Source organism: Triturus cristatus, chromosome 11, assembly GCF_964204655.1.
Source record: "Triturus cristatus chromosome 11, aTriCri1.1, whole genome shotgun sequence".
In the NCBI taxonomy this organism is placed as follows: domain Eukaryota; kingdom Metazoa; phylum Chordata; class Amphibia; order Caudata; family Salamandridae; genus Triturus; species Triturus cristatus.
In genome coordinates, this window is record NC_140594.1 from 480,118,302 (window position 1) to 480,138,874 (window position 20,573).

The window sequence follows — 20,573 nt, forward strand, 5'->3', positions numbered from 1 at the left end:
ATGCAGAGTGTGTGTTCTCTGAAAAATCGAGTGGAGAAAGAGGTGCCTCGGGTCAAGGTAAACCGGCACCGACTTGCAATCAAAAAGTACAATAGGTATCTCGTTTTATGACGTTGATGAGGTCGGTGTTGAAGCTCCAGGAACCAGCATGAATCTTGGCACCAGGGGTGGAGTTGGAACTGGAGACTGAGGTGGTCCCATGGTGGGCACGGAGGGTCCACCCAGTGCAGAAGGTGAACCTTGCCGGAGGTATTCCAGAATGACAGCTTCTCAGCTATGTGGGTTCCGAAGGTGCACAAGAGAGGGTTGGCAAGGATCCAAAGATTCAGAGCATGGCTCTGGGGATCTATTTTAGCATGGCGGATGGCCTCAGAAACTCAGGTTGTTCTGGAAAGAGTTGCAGGATAGGCTACGAGGTCGACTGACTTCGTAAACGAGAATGAGAAGTATGGAGCCAGCCATGGGCCTCCTCAAGAGAGTGAGAGTAGGTGGATGGGGTCGAGGCCCGCTTAGATTTCTTGTGTTTTTCTTTGACTCTCAACATTGACTGAGCCAAAGACCACCCCTTGGAAGGACTCCTGTGACTTCTGGATCTGGAACGGGATAGAATGTTCGACTTGGAGAAGTCCCGTCACAGTCTTACGATGTTTGGCGATGTAGACTTTTGCCTCAAGGGCTCGGAATGGCCTTCAGATTCGTTGACATGTAACCACTGCAGGCCTTAGAGATGTGACTCCACAGGCAAACCTGATGATGTTCTGTGTCAGACATGTGTTTTGTGACAGTCTCTACAAGGTTTAAAACCTTTCATTTTGGGAGGTGCCATTTCCCTTGCACACTATTTTCCAATTTTAAAGAGGTAAAGGGAGTCTCAAAGAGACGAGAGAAAGCTGCAGATCCAGGTCTGGTAGCACAGAAAAAAATAAGGAAGTGACATCAGCGCATGGGAGTGGCCTCTATATAGGTTCCACACGTCATTTCTAGAATGGAACAACATCAGTGTTGAGCCACATGGCGCCACATACTGGCGCACAGAGGTACTGTTTAAAAGATCGCGATCAAGTCTGAAGCCGGGGAAATATTCAGAAGGTGTAAATCTGCTGCTAGAAGTCTCTGTCAGAACAGTTATTTTGGTACCAGTGCATTGCTTATGCTTAGTGCTAATATTTTCAAAGCTACCAATAGAACCTCTTCAAAACTGATTTATTTCTAAAGGCTTTGGCACTGAAATGTTTGAAACATTTCTTATTGGAGATTTTAATATATTTTGGTGCCAAAAGAGGCTGTGATATTGCCTTTGACAACTATCCCCATTTATGTTTGCAGATTGCAGCCTCGGTAGCACATTTATATATAGCCATGCCTAATTTTCATTTCAGAGAGTTGTTTCAAAGGTGAAGATTTGTTGCATTTTACCTTCACTCTTCTGAAGTCAATGGCTTATCTCCTGTAGATGTTTGTGCATCATGTCTTTAACTTTGCAGGTGGCTGCTTCACTTGGCTTCTTGAACAGCTACGCTGTTTTGAAGAGTGGTCTTTTTGACTAGATCTAACTACTTAGCAGTTTTCAAATTTTTCCAACTGCAGTACTTTCCCTCCTTTGTGAGTCTGATGGGCTTGAGTTCATTGTGTGTAACCACCTTGTTGAGCTAACCCTGCCTCACAGGCAGGTCAATTAAAAATTTGTTAGGAATGATAGTAAATGAATGGGAAACTGAGAAAATACACATACTGTAATGCCAAGCTCGAAATGAACCTCAAAGAGGTAATAACCACTTTGCTTCACTTGGTGTACACATTAAAAAAAATGGGAATCCAGCAGATTGGTTTGAGTGCAACCACACTGCCTTTAAAGATATATGCTATTGTTCAAGAAGGAGCTTTGCCTAGCATTAGTGGGGTAGTCCACAACAGAATTTGAAACTTCAAACTAGGACAAGATTGGTGAAGTCGGAGATGAGGTTTCTATAAAACCCAGCGGATGGTAAATTTAGTAAGGGGCTGTCAGACGTAAAGGTGGACAGCCATCTGGAGGAAGAGGTGGCTGGAGTGGGGAAAGATATCTGGTGGACAGGGACTGGCTCGTCTCAGAACTCTATGGCATAAACAGAAGCAGCAGCTATTCTCTTTACTCCAACACCCTCCATGAACTGGGGCTTTTAAGTATTTTAAGTGCCTGTAAATGCACAGAAGTGCGGTTACTTGATCCCACTGGAGTAGACCCATGTACAGGTACAGAGTACTTGGGATTACATCAGGCCAAAGGTCAAAATGGACCCTGAGCAAGTGAGATGGACACATAGAAGGATAGTTAGTTTCTTTTCTGTATATATGTCAAAAGCTGCAAAGACAAACTGATCATCTGATATTTTACAGCATGGGAGCACTGAGCTTCTTCCCATAATAACAGAACAAATGTAAAACGGATAAAGAATCACAGATCATGAGAACCTCCATGTAATGACTATGACAACCCTTTGGCTGTAGACTAATACACTTTGCTGCCACCTTGAACACAGCAGTTTGCCCCCGTTAAAAGTGTGCCAGTTCCAAACCCAGGACTTGTTAAAGAATGACTGTTAAGTTCAAAGTATAAAACAATGCAAGGTATATTTCTGGGAGAGAATACAGACACCTGACATCCCTTTCAAGTTATCGTACCACCGGCATGAGGGACAGAATATATGACTGTGGTGAGAAAAAGTTAGAGTGCACTGCCTGCCCCTGCATTACACCTTCTACCGTATTACACTTCTATTTACTTAAAGCTTCCAGTGCCTGACATGTTCTATAAATCCCACTACATCAAGCAAGCATCAACAGACAGTCTAAGCTGTTTGTCCAGGAACGCAGACTGATGCAACCACCAAGCCCACTCTGACTGAGAAAGCTACACCATCATGCCTTCCAACTCCTATTAAATCAAGATCCTGTTATTAAAAGTCTTCATATAGACTCCCCAGCCACTGGGCCTCTTGATAACCCAAGACATTAACTATTGAAAGCCTATGTTGCCTGGTCAAACACGCACATGTCACCATCAACTTCCTTCTCACTAATGTGACAGGTTGGGTGTGCCTCTTAACCAACAAACTGAAGTGGGATAAGAAGGAAATTGGTTTCTTGATGTTCAGAGAAACTGGTCAAAAAGCAAACTTGATAGCCAATGAAGGGAAGCATAAACTAATAGTGTATGTGCTTTATAAGAATGTACAGCAACTGTCTATTGGACAAAGCTGGTAACAGCTAGGAGCAATGGCATATTAGAAACCAGAAATGTGTTTAATTGTATTCCAAGTGGTGGAGCAAGCCAGAATTTAAGGCTAAAATGGGTTTGCAAAGCAGAGAGAGCAATTGTGACTTTAAAAAAACTATACTTTTATATGGTTTTATCTAAAGGTTAAATAACATCGAGATCAACACAAAGGCTGTAAAATACGGTACTGTCCTCACAGACCATGTTTGTTTATTAAGTTACGGGAAATAAAAAATATGTTTTATAATTAAGTGCTAATACCAAAGTTATAACGCCATAGAGCTTCTCTACTTTCTCCTTCAGCTCCTTGAAGCAGGATGTCAAACGCTCATGCAGAGGCCTCAGCTGCTCTGTGAGCTTCTCCCCGTGGATCCTGAGGCCTTGCTTGAGTAAAGGCATCTGCAAAATCAAGAGAATTCACAGTATTAGAGGCAAGATTCCAACAACAAGGAACATAAAGCTGTCTGAGCCACAGCTGCCCATCTCATCTGAAAAAAGCCTCATTAACACTTCTTTTAAGAGCACAATAACACCTACAAATATAATTGGCCAGTGCATACTTAAAATGTATAAAAAGAAAAAAAACTTTGACAGACAAAAAAACAGGCGCATCATTTCTAAAATGGTACCGTGATCATCAACTTGCATCCCCGAGCCGGGGATCATCATCAGAAGAATAAACTGAAGCAGTGCAAAGAGCCACATTTTAGAGATTTCAAAAAGCCATGTGATTTTGAGATAGTGCTGAGGTTTGGCAGACGAACATTCCAATACTGAATTGCCGAATATGAAAGAAATATTTCACCTAAGGCGGAGTGAAGAATACATGAGACAACAGAGATTTGCAGAGGCCAACCGCAAGGCAAACACAGACAGTAGTAACATTAGAAATGTATACGGAGAAAGGTGGCGCGAGTCATATATAACTTGTGCAAGTCCCTGTAAATGGCGCTGCCATAACCGTAAGGCTTGTCTGATGAATGTGCAGTAATTAATGGGTGGCACTGGAAGAGATGTCCTTAGAGTTCCAAGAATCTGGAAACAGGTAACCATTAGCTTGTGCAGTTTGGGAATAATAGACATTGCGTGACTGAAGGTAATTCCAAAACCACATGCTTGATTAACAGGCTCTGGGGGAGAGCCCGGAGAAAAGGGACTCATTAAAGGGTATAGTTTGCAAAACCCAACTCCAACGTTGCCCAAAAAAAGAGTAAAAGGGAGCTCCTGCTAACGGATTGCATTTTTTGAGGGGGAGCGTTTTATAAAGCATGAACTAGAACCGAAGGTATCAGAGCACTTTACATGAGCACCAGTTGCGTTACAGACGGACACATTCATTTTTGGTAGGCCCGGGGAAATTAAGTGATTTGCCCAGAATCACAGGATGTTGAGCGTTTCTGCCGAGACTCGAACCCGGTTCCCCAGGCTCTAGGTCGACCGCCTTAGCTGTTAGGCCACATCCTCTCCCCTATTACTGTTACGTTCACTTGGGCAAAAAACACTGGTCTACAATCATACAAGAGCCGGGCAGATTAACTTTGCCAAAGCCGTGCAAAAGACTTGTGTGCCAAAAAGGTATTTCTGAAAAAATATTTTATGTCTGTGAAACACTTATCACAAAAATAGTACTGATTATAATTAATTCACATCTTTTGAAATTACTAGATTTTATCTAGTACAAAAACACTTAAGTCTGGTGTGAGAATTACGGTTTGAAAACTTCCTTAAAGTAATGTTATCCCTAACTTTAAAAGTAGGGAGTCAAATTCTCCATAGTGAAAATCTTATTCAGAGCCTGTTTCTCACAAATAATAACCTTAAGTTGTCAGACAACAGATCCACTACCTACGCAATTCCAATAATCATAAACTGAATAATTCCTAAAAAGAATTCTGGCCACAGGGAAGTAAAGAAAAGGGGCTCTCATAGATCCTGGGTCCAGAATTTAAAGAAATATTTCAAGGGCACTGATTTGATCTGGTTTCATTGATTGAGTAGAAACTTTCTCCAAATCTTCATCTCAGAAGCAAATTTGCTGGTATCCACTCGGGATGAAAAAACTGGCTCTAATATATCTGTAGAACATCAAAAACAAACTCACCAAAACGACTACATTCTCTTATTTAATGGCATTATTGAAAAAGTATCAATTAGCAATAAATAGTAATCGGAGAGCAACTCAATTACTGTAATTATTTATCTCCAAACATCACACTTATTCAACCTATAGTATCTGGCGTCTATGCATATACCTCTGATAAAATAAAACTTCTTCAAATACTCTACATAACAGCCAAACGTGTCCATGCCTCCTCAGATGTTATTACTCTATGGGTGACAATGCTCCAAGGGCCCTCCTTCCCTCAATAAGAGAGTCATGTGCAGATGCGTTGCTGTGAGTGAGAGACCCCTATAAGAATATGAAAATCAAAGTCGAATGATGAAAAATAGTAAAGAAGAAAAGGTAAGCAGAGATGGGTTAGAAACATATTATGGAAGAGCGTAAGAAAGGAGGACAGGGCCTTATGGCACAGTGCCCCTTCGGGGTAGGATGACCAGCGACTAAGAATGTTTGGGATGACAACTCAGACAGGCGAATCCAGTCAGGTTAATTTACATTAACTAGAGAACCTCTTCAGTGCATCACATGCTTTTAACAAATTATGTCTAAACAGGTTAGGCAATAGAACATGAGAAGACTTAGAATAAAGTACTAAAATAGTGGTCCAGAAAGCAAGCTCTCCTGCAGTTATCTATAAATAATCAGGTGTCCTTAGGTATATTCTCTTTAATGAAGACAGCAGTTGGCGGCACACCTTGCAATTGTGCATTTTTCAGTCTCCAAAATTGCGGTGCATTGAAGTCTTTACTGCGGTCCTTCTCCCAGTTCATCTGCAGTCTCACATTATGCCAACCGCACTATGGATTTTCTTCTTCCAGTCACCGCGCTTTCATGATCAGGAAAATCCATGCGTCTGTAACTCCAACTTTTAGCATGGAAGGGCGGGCATACTTGTGTTTTTATCACAATCCACTTTGCTTTCAAAGCCACATTCGTCCCAGACTTAACGCCATGGTTGCTTTCCTCTCTATGTCCACACCACCCCCCATCTATGTCACTTAAGACTTGCAGTGTCTCCCTTACAGTGCACAAAAATGTCAAATTTTATGAACTGTTGTGCGATGGTTTCTTCAATCTTTTGCAGTAGCTTCAACAGTGTCCCAAACACGAGACCTTCCTCCCAATGCAGCACTGTCAGTCTTCTCAAGATCACTTCTTTTTCCAAAACCAGAATGCGCAAGGTGAGACCTTCAAATACTTTACAGATGAGGACATGTAGGTGAATCCCTCTTTCAATTTGTGTACTACTCTCCAAACGCTGCAGAGATAACTCTTCTAGTGTTCACTCTGCTACTAGATATCTCCAGAGCACCACCACATGACTCCAACCCTCTCACTGAAAAGATGCTATATTGGCCACATGTAGACCCAAGGTTCAAGGTCAAGGTAGGGTGAGCTGAGCCGTCCTCTGCAATTTCCAAATCTATCTTGTTACAAAATTGTGTGCAGAAAAATGGACTGTGGTGCTTACCCTGTACTGCAGAATGTCACTAAAGAATCTCCAGACAGTCCCTCCGCTCTTCTGCTGCGGGAACAATACCACAGCACAACAGTCATGTTGGCTTACTTGCCATGCCACATCGGCAACAATTCTGGTTTATAATCTTTGTTCTTGTTTCATGCAAAGTGCACTGATATTACTTGGTGCAGTTGCACATTAGAAAAATATTAAATATATAACATTTTGTGCAGCAGAAGCAATGAGCGAAGGTACAAGAGTGTGAGGGTGCCTCTGCATGCCCATTGTGGGTCTCCTTTAATACCCAACTGGAGGACATTACGTTTTCTTCCTTATATTCGGGCCCAGGTAACCCTGCTTTCTCACTGAACCATTTTTTGACAGCATGTATGTGCAGATGTTTCTGCATACTAACACACTTGTGCATATCATCATGTTGTGGCCACAAAAATGTAGCTCTGTAGATATCGGAGTGATCTCTCTAAAACCTAGACTGCAGAACACCGTACATAGCCCTCCACAGTGCATGATCTTCAATGCAAGGAGACTAATCAGCAACCTAGTGAGATGCCCAGGGCTCCATACTTATGTCACTACACAAAGTACTGCTGCTATTCCCAGGCTGTGCAGTACGGTGCTGCCCAGGCTTATCGTGTTCATTTTCTATGATCCACAAAGTTTACCTTGTACATAATGGCACACTAAAGCATCGCGACATCACTTGTAAGTTTATAGATTCAGTTTCCTAAGAGAGCAACATAGAACTCATTTGTTCAGAATCTCGCTTTACATCGATGTCTGTCACACCCTCTTTTTCCCCCAGAAAAAAAAGAGCAGAAAAAAGGAAAAAGTTTGGGGGAAAAATGAGGATGTTAAAGAGCAATCCCACATGCCAAGGTTTGCTCTTTTAACTCTGCCCTTTGAAGAACTGCTCTATTTTTATTAGAATTTTCAATACAAAAAAATAAATGTTCGACATTTGGAAATATTTCTTGCAAAAGAAAATAGGAGCTCAAATTACCTCGCTTCTGAGGAGTTAACCTCAGCAGGGAAATAAAGTAATCTGCAAAATACTACAGGGTGTATTAAGTACTGAACCTGGCATCAATGAATAAAACACTGCCACCTACGAATGAGTGGAAGAGAAGATGACAATACTAATAAGACAACACATGCTGACCCAAAGTGTTGTCTGCAATGATTACCTCAGAACCATGTATAACACATTATGATGCTATACTAATTGCAGAATGTAAAATATACAAATATCAATAACATTACATTTGACTTTAAATGTCAGACCGAGCAGACATCACCCCAGGGCCTAATTTATGCAGACGGTTGCAGGTGGTGGTCACCGGCATCCCTCTTCGGGATCCGGTGACTAATTTTTCATCATAAGACTTTGACCACTGGACAGAGAAAGACAGAAAATAGAGACAAGGGAGAAGAGAGGAAAAAGGAAAACAGTGAAAATTGAAGAGGAGATTGAAGGGAGGGGAAAACTTGAAAATGAAAGAGTGAGATGAAGAGACAGGAAGAGTAGGGTGGTGGAAGAAAGAGGCATGAGGTGAAATTAAAGGCTAGGCAATCTTTGATATTTAGCAACATTGGCATTGGCATAGGTTCCTAAGAAAAACTTAGACTTGAGTCTGAGCATTTTTATGAAAATTAGGCACTGCCTTACACACTATCGTGCCAAATGTGAAGTTCTTTCAGTAGAGGGAACTGGCACAGTACCTGTAAAGCAATTAAATGCTTCAGCAGTTCAATCTTCTCCTGGTCCTCTGGGTGTTCTTGGGTGTACATATCTGTGAAAAATGCCTGGAAAAACAGAAGAAACAGAGTCAGCTTATTTTTTCACACACATAAGGTTTAGATGGTAAAGCTGTGGGCTAGTTTGTGTGCTTACATTCCTCCTATTACCTGTGGAACCTCCCTTTTACTTAGTGTGCGTACAATGCACTTAGTACCTGTGATGTCACAACAAGAAGGGGACATTGCTGGTTGTTGGTAACCTTTATATTTCATGAACTGCCCATGATATACAGAGAAAGGAACATCATTTCCATTTTTTGCGTGTTTCCATTTCGCATACACATAGAATGGATTGTAGCTTTCAGTTGATGTGCTGGTAGGTGATATGATATATGCAGGGAACGGAATGCAGATAACAAATCGTGTTTTTAACACTCATCTTACTGTATGTCATGAAACATACAGAGAATAAGAACTAGCAGCTAGCTGGTGAGTTTACTCTCCACAACAAAATGGAACGTAGTTGTCAATTTGTGTGTTCACACTTTTCACATTGCTTTTATGTCTTATTCAAGGAATGGAATATAGCTATTAGGCGGGTGTGCTTCCACTCTACAGGGCTGGCTTTAGGGGAGTGCGACTGGTGTGGCCGCACTAGGCGCTGACCTCGAAAGGGGGGGGGGGGGGGGGGAGGTTGCGTTGAGGACGGGGGGGAGGGGGGCGCTGTGCTGAGCAATAAGGAATATGCTACTTACCAGTATGCATCTGTTCTTGGCATGTAGAGCTGCAGAGTTGTACACTTAGCATAGGTCGCCATCTGGTGTTGGGCCCGGATGTTTGCAGTTTGTTTTTCTTCTTGGACCGTCTTTGGAAGTCACGAGTTTGGTGACTCCTCCTTCGGTCCGTACTGCGCATGGGCTTCGGCTCCATCCTCAGATTGTTTTTCGCCAACAGGGAAATGATGGAGCGTAGTAATAACAGTGAGAAACCCATGTGTGTTGTATCTAAATAAGATGGACTGGAACGGATACAGGTAGCCGGGGAGGCGGGTGGGCGTGTACAACTCTGCAGCTCTACATGCCAAGAACAGATGCATACTGGTAAGTAGCATATTCCGTTCGAGGCATATGAGCTGCAGATTGTACACTTAGCATAGATTATATAGCAGTACCCAACCTTAGCGGCGACCACCGGTATCCGTTGCAGCTGTTTGAAAGAGTGTTTTTAGTACAGCCTGGCCCACCCTAGCTTGCTGCTGGGAATGCACATCTACACAGTAGTGTTTTGTGAATGTGTGCGGTGTAGACCATGTGGCTGCCTTGCATATGTCATCTAAGGGTATATTCCCTAGAAAAGCCATAGAAGCCCCTAACTTTCTTGTAGAGTGGGCTTTAGGGGGAACAGATAATGTTCTCTTTGCCTTCTGATAGCAAATTTGTATGCATTTTACAATCCACCTAGCTATCCCTGATTTTGAGATGGGGTTGCCTTTATGTGGTGGAGAAAAGGAAACGAACAACTGTTTGGTCTTCCTGAAGGGTTGCGTTCTTTGTATGTAATATAGCAACGCTCTTTTCACATCTAGTGTGTGTAAGGCCCTTTCCGCAACAGATTGGGGTTGCGAAAAGAAGACAGGTAATTCCACTGATTGATTGAGGTGGAAGGGGGTAATGACTTTGGGCAGGAACTTCGGATTAGTTCGAAGTATGACCTTGCTGTGATGCATTTGTATGTAAGGTTCCTGTATGGTGAACGCTTGTATTTCACCAACCCTTCTAAGGGAAGTGATAGCTACAAGGAAAGCTGTTTTCCAGGTGAGAAATTGTAGCTCACATTTGTGCATTGGTTCGAAGGGCGGACCCATTAGTCGTGTAAGGACCAAATTTAGATTCCATACAGGGGAGGGTGGTGCCCTGGGAGGAATTACTCGTTTGAGGCCTTCCATGAAGGCTTTAATAGCGGGCACTCTGAAGAGTGACAAATGCTGTCTGTTTTGTAGATAGGCAGCGATCGCTGCTAGGTGTAGGCGTATGGATGAATACGCCAGGTTACACCTGTGAAGATGGAGCAGATAGCATATGATGTGTTGTATGGATGCATCTAGAGGGTTGATTGTATTGTTACGGCAGTACATTACAAATCTTTTCCACTTTGCGGCATAGCATGCTCTAGTGGTAGGACGTCTGGCTTCCATGATGATGTTCATGCAATCAGGGGGAAGGTTAAGGTACCCGAATTCTAAGATTTCAGGAGCCAGATCGCCAGGTTGAGCTGAGCTGGGTCCGGGTGCCTGATTTCTCCATGGTTCTGGGTTAGGAGGCATGGGGAAAGGTGCAGTTTTTGATGTGGTACCACTGATAGTTGTAGTAGCGTGGTGTACCACGGCTGTCTGGCCCACGTCGGAGCTACCAGAATGAGTGTGAGGGAGTGCTGTTGTAGTTTCCTGACCACTAATGGAATTAGTGGGAGAGGTGGAAAGGCGTATGCAAATCTGCCTGACCAGTTCATCCATATCGCATTGCCCTTGGACAATGGGTGTGGATATCTGGCGGCGAAGCTTGGGCATTTTTTGTTTTCGTGGGTGGCGAAGAGGTCTATTTGAGGATGCCCCCACTGTCGGAAGAATGGGTGAAGAACTTGTGGATGCAGTTCCCATTCGTGTAGTTGTTGAGTCTGTCTGCTGAGCAGATCTGCTATGGTGTTTTGTACGCCTGGAACATGTTGTGCCAGGAGAAAAATGTTTTGGGGAATTGCCCATCTCCATATGCTCTGGGCTAAGCGGGAGAGCTGGGGAGAGTGTGTCCCCCCCTGTTTCTGTATATAATACATCGCAGTCATGTTGTCTGTGCGAATGAGGACTGCTTTGCCTGAAATCTGCTTTTGGAAAGATTTTAGGGCTAGAAAGATCGCCAAAAGCTCCAGATGGTTGATGTGGAGCGTTTTTTGCTGTGGCGTCCATAGACCTTGCATTGTGAGGTGTAAGAGGTGCGCTCCCCAGCCGGAGAGCGATGCGTCCGCTGTTAGAGTCACTTGGGGAACCGGGTCCAGGAACGGCCGTCCCTTGGAAAGGTTTGTGGTGTTCCACCACTGCAGAGAGTGATGTGTGCGGCCGTCCACCAACACCAGATCCGTCAGCTGACCCTGGGCCTGGTTCCACTGTTGTGCTAGGCACTCCTGAAGTGGACGCATGTGGAGTCTTGCATGGGGCACTATGAAGATGCAAGACGCCATCATCCCTATGAGCTTCATAAACACTCTTGCTGGTAGAGAGTGTTGAGGAAGGAATATTTTGCGTAAGGCTAGAATGCTTGTGATTCTGGCTGAGTTTGGATAGGCAATACCTTTTGAGGTGTCTATGGTGGCCCCGAGATATTGCTTTGTGTGAGATGGTATGAGGTGGGACTTTTGGTAGTTCACCGTGAAGCCTAGCTGATGAAGCAGTTGGATGGTGCTGTTTGTATGTTGCACGCATTGGTGGTAGGACGCGGCTTTTATGAGCCAGTCGTCTAAGTAAGGGAAGACGTGAACATGTTGACGTCTGAGGTGTGCTGCTACTACTGCTAGGCATTTGGTAAACACCCGTGGTGCAGTGGTGACCCCGAAGGGGAGAACCTTGAATTGGTAATGTTGCCCGTCCACCACGAACCTGAGGTATTTTCTGTGAGAGGGGTGTATTGGAATGTGAAAGTACGCGTCTTTCAGATCCAGTGTTGTGAGAAAGTCTCCCTGGCAGAGGAGTGGGAGGACTTGTTGTAAGGTGACCATGTGAAAGTGGTCTGAATGTATGTAGGCATTTAGAGGCCGGAGATCCAGAATGGGTCTGAGGGTCTCGTCTTTCTTTGGGATTAAGAAATATAGGGAGTAGACCCCTAGATTTCGTTGATTGTCGGGTACCTGCTCTATGGCGTGTTTCTGGAGGAGCGAGAGTACCTCTTGTTTGAGCAGTGTGGAATGCTCTTGGGACATTGGACGGTGCCTTGGTGGGATATTGGGTGGGGTAGATGTTAGCTCGAGGCAGTACCCTGACCGAATGATTTGGGTCACCCATTTGTCCGATGTTATGGACTCCCATACGTGGATAAAATCTTGTAGTCTGCCCCCGACCGGAGTGGAATGGTCTGGGGGGAGCGAAGGGGAGTCATTGTGCGGGTGGGGTGGCAGAACGGGTATTGTTGGTTTTGCCCCTGCCCTTATTGTTGTTGCCTCTGTAACCACCTCTTTGGTTGCCCTTTGAAAAGGTATTTTGAGGAGGGGATTTGTAGGAGGTAGAGGCATTATCGGTGGAGGAGCCTCTACCTGTGCCACGAAAGGACGAGCGTCGAAAGGAACGCTTAGAGGCTTGGGTCTGGAGCGCTCCCATAGACTTCGCTGTGTCTGTATCTTTCTTCATTTTTTCGAGCGCTTCGTCTACCTTTGGGCCAAAGAGTGTTTGCTGGTCAAAGGTGTGATTAAGTATTGATGTCTGGACCTCAGGCTTGAACCCTGATATCCTGAGCCAGGCATGGCGGCGAAGCAGGACACTGGTGTTTATGGCTCTAGAAGCAGTGTCTGCTGCATCGAGGGCACACTTAATGGAGGTGTTTGTGATTAGTTTGCCCTCCTGTATCAGGTCATGAGCTTGGCGTTTGTATTTCTCTGGAAGGTGCTGCATAAGAGCCTCTAATTCATCATAGTGTGCTCTATCATATCGCGCAAGCAGTGCTTGTGTATTTGCAATGCGCCACATGTTTGCAGCCTGGTAGGCGGTGCGTTTACCAGACGCGTCCAGAAGTTTAGATTCCTTGTCTGGTGGTGGGGCATCTCCTGAGGATTGGGAGTTAGCCCGCTTTCTAGCTGTGGAGACAACTAGGGAATCTAGAGGAGCAGGGCCCTTGATGTATGCAGGGTCTGTGGGTGCCGCCTTGTACTTCTTCTCTATTCTAGGGTTTAGTACTCTGGCTCTGACAGGGTCTTTGAATACCTCTGTAGCGTGCTTGGTGACACCCTTAAGCATGGGTAAAATAGCAGTGGAACGATCTTGTAAATCAAATGTATCCAGTAGGAAGTCTTCTTCCACTGGTTCCGTGTGCATGTCCACCCCATGGTAGTGTGCTGCTCTCTGCACTAAATGGTGAAACCCTAAAGAGTCCTCTGGAGGAGACGGCCTTGATGGGTATAGGTCGTCTTGAGGTACATTGGGTACATCAGGGTTATTATAATCCTCCCATGGATCTGGGGTCCCTGGTGGAGTGGGATCCATTGGGGCGTCCCCTGGGTCATTGTCCGGGTCCCCGTCATCCGGGTCTGGGGATGGGGCCGGATCGTAGTGAGGTAAAGGTGGAGGGGGTGGTGGTGGGAGGGGGGGTGGCAGTGGGGAGGGTACTCTAAGGGGAGAAGTAGCTGAGTCCCTCTTTTTGGGTGGAGGAGGAGGAGCCGGAGCCTCAAGGCGACGCTTCTTAGTAATCACAGTCAAAAGGCCAGTCTTTGGATCTCTGGACAAAGTCTTTTGTAAAGGGTCTGGTGTAAACAGAGCCAATGGCGCCGAGTCGTCTGTCGGCACCGGCGATTTCGGAACCGGAGGTTTCGATGTTCTGTGTACGCCCTGCTTTTTGGAGGTCTCCGTGTGTTTCGGCGTCGAATGCTGTTTCGGCGCCGGAGCGTCGGTGCCGACCGATTTCTGTTTGTGTTTGGTCGGCGCCGAGTGTCCAGGCTTCGGCACCGGTGGTTTCGGAGTCGAGCTGGATTTTGCAGGCTTCGGTGCCGAGTGGTGTTTATCGGCACCGGGCGTCGGCTGGCTCGATCCCGAGCTGCCGTGAGACTTTGAGTGCTTCGACACCGGGCCCGAAGGTGGGGTGATCGAGGCTTTGGTTTTGGTTTTGCCCAGGCCGGCAGGCGAGGGAGTAACCGGAGTCTCTTTGGTTTTCGGTGCGGGGCTGGGAGGGGGCATTGTACTCACGGCCCGCTGTCCTGGTGTTACGTCCTCCAGGTCGGAGTCGTCGGCCTCGGAAGCGCTGACGATGTCTTCTCCCAGTTCGGTGTGTGTCTGCCCCGAAGCTTCGGCGTCGTCTCCGAAGATGTCCGGTGGAACTGTCGAGGATGAGTGCGCCATGGTGCGTCGAGCCCTTCGATCTCGGATCGTTTTCTTCGATCGAAAAGACTTGCAGGCGGGGCAGTCTCGAGCCTCGTGTTCCGGAGAGAGGCAAAGGTTACACACCTGATGGAGGTCGGTGTGGGGAAATTTAGACCCACATTTTGGGCACTTTTTAAACGGAGTCCTTTCCATCGGCCGGGACCGGAGTCGCGGAGGGCCCGAAGGCCGGTGTTGATGTACGGGATGGAAAAAGTGCCGCTTCGAGAGATGAAGATGATGAAGGAACTCGAAGAATCGAGGATTTTCCGTCGAGGCTGGAACCGTAGAAGTTCGAAGCCGGAGTACGAAGTATCACATCCGAGCCCGATGGCGGAAAAAAACAATCTGAGGATGGAGCCGAAGCCCATGCGCAGTACGGACCGAAGGAGGAGTCACCAAACTCGTGACTTCCAAAGACGGTCCAAGAAGAAAAACAAACTGCAAACATCCGGGCCCAACACCAGATGGCGACCTATGCTAAGTGTACAATCTGCAGCTCATATGCCTCGAACCTTGCGATTTCAAAACACCTTCTGCTAAGTTCCTTGTGTATCCAGCTTTCAGGCAGCAATACAAATTTCAAGTTAGCTCTTGTGATTAATGTTCCTGTTAGAGTGAGAGATCAGAGTTTTGTCATGTGGCACAAAGTAGCACACAAGGTTAATATGCCTGCTGCAAAGAACACGTACCTTGCGGATCACAAATCTGTATTTTGTATGGACAGCTTGGTGGATTACTGCTTTTGTTACAGAGATCCTTGTGTTACCGCAGTACATAAGATACATCCCTAATACAGAACAGTGACTATTAAGAACTATCATCAAAGAGCTACATGCAAACTGCATAAAATAGTTAGGATGTTATGTGTTCCCCCCATTCTTTCATTATCTATCCCTAATGTTGCTAAAAAGGGTTCGTTTGGGTAGATATACATTTTATTATTAGCAAAGCCAGCTTTTACCAGTGTATGTGAGAGGGGCTATGGAGACATAAGGGGCACTTTTGCCCAGTGGCAGGCAGAGAACCAGAGGAGGAGGTCACGGGGGGTGTCAGCGATAAGAAGTACCAAAACTGATTGTCACACCGAGAGCCACCAGCGCTAAAGCCGGCCCTGACACTCTTCTTCCTGCCTAAGATGTCACACAGAGAGGGAGGAAAGCAACGGCCATGTTTACACATGTGAGGTAATTTATAAAATGGAACAAAGCGGTCAATGGGTGTGCTTACACTCCATTTTCTACTGATGAAGTCATATAAAGATAGTAAAGAGGAGAAACACAGTTGAAGAAAATGGAAGCGGACTCTGTATATGCCAGGCAATGTCACATTTACTCTTTTCCAAGCAGTACTGTTTATTTTGATGACACAGCTGCATCAGAACTGGCTCACCTTTTCATAGTTGGTGAACCCACCCATGACGGCTGGGTCCACAATACCATTCAGTAGCATAGAGAGCGGGTGAACAGCCAGCGTTCTGTCACAGGCATGCTGCTGGACGATGTTACTGATCTTCTCATTGGTGAGTTCCATAGTCTCGATGGCGTTCTCCAGAGGACTGATTTCTTCCTGGACAACATCAATGGCAGATCAAAACATATCAGAACAGTGACTGTAAAGTAGGCTTCTCTGGTCTAATACACCTACATGAATGGCTGGACTTCATAAAGAGGATGTGAGACCTAAATGAAAAAAACCTGCTCACTAGAAATCCTGTCTTTTTTCTACTTTTCTGAATCCACCAGTGTATGTAAAACCATTTTCACCGCGCTTTAAATGTTTTCAAGTCATTAGAAAAGGTCTCTATGCTAGTCAAGCTTTGTTCAATATAAAATATTCTCTAGGATTGTTTATTTTGAATTTTAAAATTGCTGCCCGCACAGTGCCACCCTTTATCAGGGGTTTATATACTCCATAGTCATGGCAAAAGCAGAACAGGTAAGCAAATGTGTATATCTGTGCTTCGGGTGAACCCAGTAGCAAAGTAACAGTCTCTCTTTGTGACCCATATTCTACACTGTGGGGTGCTTCAAAACAGCTCCACATCCAATGGCAGGAAAAACACAATTTAAAGTGGAGCCTGTGTCCTGGTGCACTGTAAATTTAGAGAGAAGTGATCACAAGCAATTCTTGCCACAATCGAAATCAAACAGCTCTGAATGAAAATTGCTTGTAATATTTTTTATCCAACACCAGGTAGCATGAGAGTACACAACAGGTGATCTATAAAAATACATGCTTCAAAACACAAAGTTTAGGAAAAGATTCCTTGAAGAAACCTGAATAATTTGTTCCTAAATATCGGTTGTCAATTTATAAGGAACTTCTTACGATGAATACCATTATGTAAATAAGACTTTCCACCTGTCCTCGCATAAAGTAACCCTTAGCCTCGCCCTAATTTATCCAATGCTTAATTCTAAAATTGCCAAAACGATGAACCTAGCCTTGATCCTAATTCTGATACTAACTCTTTTTTAAAAGCTTTTTCGTTTCTAAGTAGAAATAACTAAAAAAATATGTAGTTTCTAGGTTATGTTCATTACTGCAACCTAAAAACAAGCATTTGCAATACAATAGGCCTCGAATTTGTGAGAGTTTAAGCTATTGGCATTGTAAATGACAATGCCTTTTATTTATCTGTTTTGCGAATAAACACATAAATAAAAGGCAATCATTTACAATACCAATAGCTCAAACTCTTGTAAATGCGAGAAGCGTCCGTCATCGTCCCGGGCTGCTCGGAGAGTGAAAGCACGCAAGGCGTGCTGAATGTTGCAGGAAAGAATGTCGTGCCTGAAGTAGGAGAAAGTGGGCGGGGCTTCTATTCCATACTTCAATACCGCATGCCGCAGAGCAGCGCATGCGCTGCCCAGGCTCGACCTAAAGATTTATGTAATAACAGTTTATCCAATTTTCAATAAAGAGGATTTCTCTTTAGTACATTCTCTAAATAATTACTGGTACAAGTGGCTGTTTCTCACTTAAAGTTTTGCATACTTCCACTTTTACTGGGATGGAAATCGCTATGGTTATATGTTGAAGTGCTATATGCAAATAACTGTGGAAAAGGTTTCTTTTCTACTGCTCAACATAATGTAATTTTCTGTTATTCACTTTTCATATCACAATCAGATTGAACACATTTTAATCAAACCAGGAAATAAACCATTTTATATATTTATCTCTAAAATACATGAATGTGTACTCACACCCTCATCACTCAGATGAAAGTAGCATAAGTTAAGGGTCATATATGACAAGTTTCTCAACTGAAGTCCAAAAGGAGTGATTACATTACATTTCTATACCAATGTTTGAACAGACGTTTATCAGCAAGATGGAGGACACGTGATGACTCATGATATTTTAATGAAAGCAGCAAATTTCACAAAAATAGCCCAATAGTTTTCAGCATTCTATGACTACAGACAGTTTGAGGTCACAGTTTTTGCTGGCCAACTGATCCCTCAAATGTCACCAAATGAACAGGAAACAATTTTGTTCAAAAACAGTACTTACAACTGAAGTATGCTTAACCTCAAACCACTTCAGGATTCCTGGAAACTTATATGCAGTTGTGTATGTCGTTCTCTCAATCCACATAGTCTGTTCAAGAAAAATTAAAAGGACTAATGAGGCACAGAGTTCAAGTCATTGGGGGAAAAAACGCAATAACTTTAAATCTATCCATCAACTGAGCTGCATATCATTCAGAGCATGTATAAATAAAATTGTACAAACAGAAATAAAGAGATTTTTTACACTTTAAATGGATTGTGGTATCTCATCCAACATGACTTAGACACCACTTCATGAGTCAGCTGAGGATCCCAAGTTAAGCAATTAGCCTTAAAAGAAAATACATTTCCCAATTCTCCTATTACATCTTACCACTCAACTACCCATGACCTAATTTTCCTGCTTGCAAACGTTGACTTACTCTCAATGTAGGAAAGGTCAGGAACTGAATTGCTAGAGAATGAGAGTGACATCCATACTTTTATAACACAGTGTTACTGAGATCAAATGTGACCACATTCGAGCACCGTGGATTTGTATTTTAGACTAGTCCCAAATACTAAATGTATCCTCACAAATGCCAAATAAACTAGGAAGACAAATAACATGTGACAACTTCTATGGAGATTCAGGATATTTTCAGGAACAAGGACAGGACAGCAGGACTGTAAAAAGACGTTCACATGTCAGGTGTGTGTGTGTGATCATACAGTAACACCATTGTAGAATACAAATCAGTGATGATATGGTGTGGCAAATCGATGAGTGGCTGTCGCTCTTTGATAACGACTAGAGGAATTTTGGTATACAGCGAGGTGCATTTGTAGAGCTGATCTCCTTCTAGATAGGCATCGGTGGTGCAGAAGCAGGACTATTTCTAGGTTTCAGTGATAGGAAGCAGCCCATCAGGAGTGAAATATACTATGACATTAATGAAATCCAAAGTCTCTTTTGTGCTAAAACCAATGGATGGAGCAACTACTGTTTCATTATTTTCATAAACTGAAAGTAGAGGAGCATTAAAGAATTACAACCCCCAACCCACAACCGACTATACATGGTGGGTATGCATTAGACTTGCAATGTTGAACTGCAATGTTACCAAAACATAAGATGAAGCACCTACAGCAAACTCGTTGTCGGGATCCTTTGCTCCTTTCCTAAATGGTCGTGAGTACCGGAACTGCTGCACTTCATTTGTTCTGTAATAACTGAAATACAAGAGGAAAAAAATGATCACGCAAAGAAATGGCTTATCGAGTCCTCCAACCTTTTAGAATATCTACAGGTGTGTGCACATAAATCGGTCTACAGATACCACAAATAAATGGAGAATAATCTGTCACACCTGGCCACATTTAGAGTCTTCTTGCTTGAAGTAGGAAGGCAAGCTTTTGCGATGTGAGCACCCAGTGCATGCATACCATCAACAGCTTTGCAAAGACTGGTCCTGTACTGGTAATTTCATCTTTGACAAATCATCAGACAAGCCAAATGAGTTGAGAGAGAATTTCAATGTAACACATTTCCACTATACATGTAAGCCACTTACAAATCATCTGTCTCACCACACTAGCAGTTACCACTGCACACGTCATACATAGCAATGGTGAGAGCACAGCATGAATACTGGAGCAACCACCTTTTCTAGCAATTAAAGGAATTTACAGCACGATGCACATCAAGATAGTCTGGCCATATAGGACGTACATTCACTTCCTAATCTTGAGGAACATACTCTACATGACAACCTTTGCACTCTTGGAAGAAGCCAACCTTAGTCTTAGGCACACTCAAATTTACTATTTCTGACACCAATTCTGATGGGAGATTGTTACATGCATTCACCACCCGTTCTGTATAATAATACTTTGCAACCATGCTTCTGAGTCTGCCGAGGCAAAATGCCTTTTAAACTATTTTCTCCTTGGTAATTGTTCACAGCAGAATGCTTGCTTCTTATACCCTTCACAAATATCAATGTCTCCATCATATATCCCATTCCTCCAGTACTCCAAGGTTTACTTAGGTTATCTTAGAATAGAAAGAACAGGGGAATGAACAAGACATTGAGCAGATAAAGATAAAAAAGAAAAAGACACTTTGAAATTACAGAAGAGAAACCAGCAAATACAAGTGACAGGTAAGGTGTGGTCTTACTTACAAATAAAGATTAACTACAAAGCCTACATTTTATATAAATGAAGTCAGAACACAAGAAAAAGGATGACAAAGTATGAACATGCTTGACAAAACAAAGAAGGCAGAGGAAATAGTATTCCTTCTCAAAGGGATTAAGAAAACAGAAATAGTTAGTCCTTAGGATTGTTAATGCAGACAAACAGAAAAA

General features: G+C 43.8%; 1 protein-coding gene across 1 annotated transcript in view; it reads right to left on the bottom strand.

Annotated features, from left to right (window-relative positions):
* The window catches only part of DOCK5 (dedicator of cytokinesis 5), a 923,455-nt gene that overhangs the window by 100,366 nt on the left and 802,516 nt on the right, over positions 1-20,573 (bottom strand). Inside the window, exons 43-47 of the mRNA XM_085632878.1 lie at positions 19,350-19,434; positions 18,224-18,310; positions 16,094-16,270; positions 8,578-8,661; positions 3,518-3,655 (exon numbers count right to left, since the gene is read on the bottom strand). Of these exons, the coding sequence (XP_085489004.1) occupies positions 3,518-3,655; positions 8,578-8,661; positions 16,094-16,270; positions 18,224-18,310; positions 19,350-19,434 (571 nt within the window). The remainder of the gene's footprint in view (positions 1-3,517; positions 3,656-8,577; positions 8,662-16,093; positions 16,271-18,223; positions 18,311-19,349; positions 19,435-20,573) is intronic.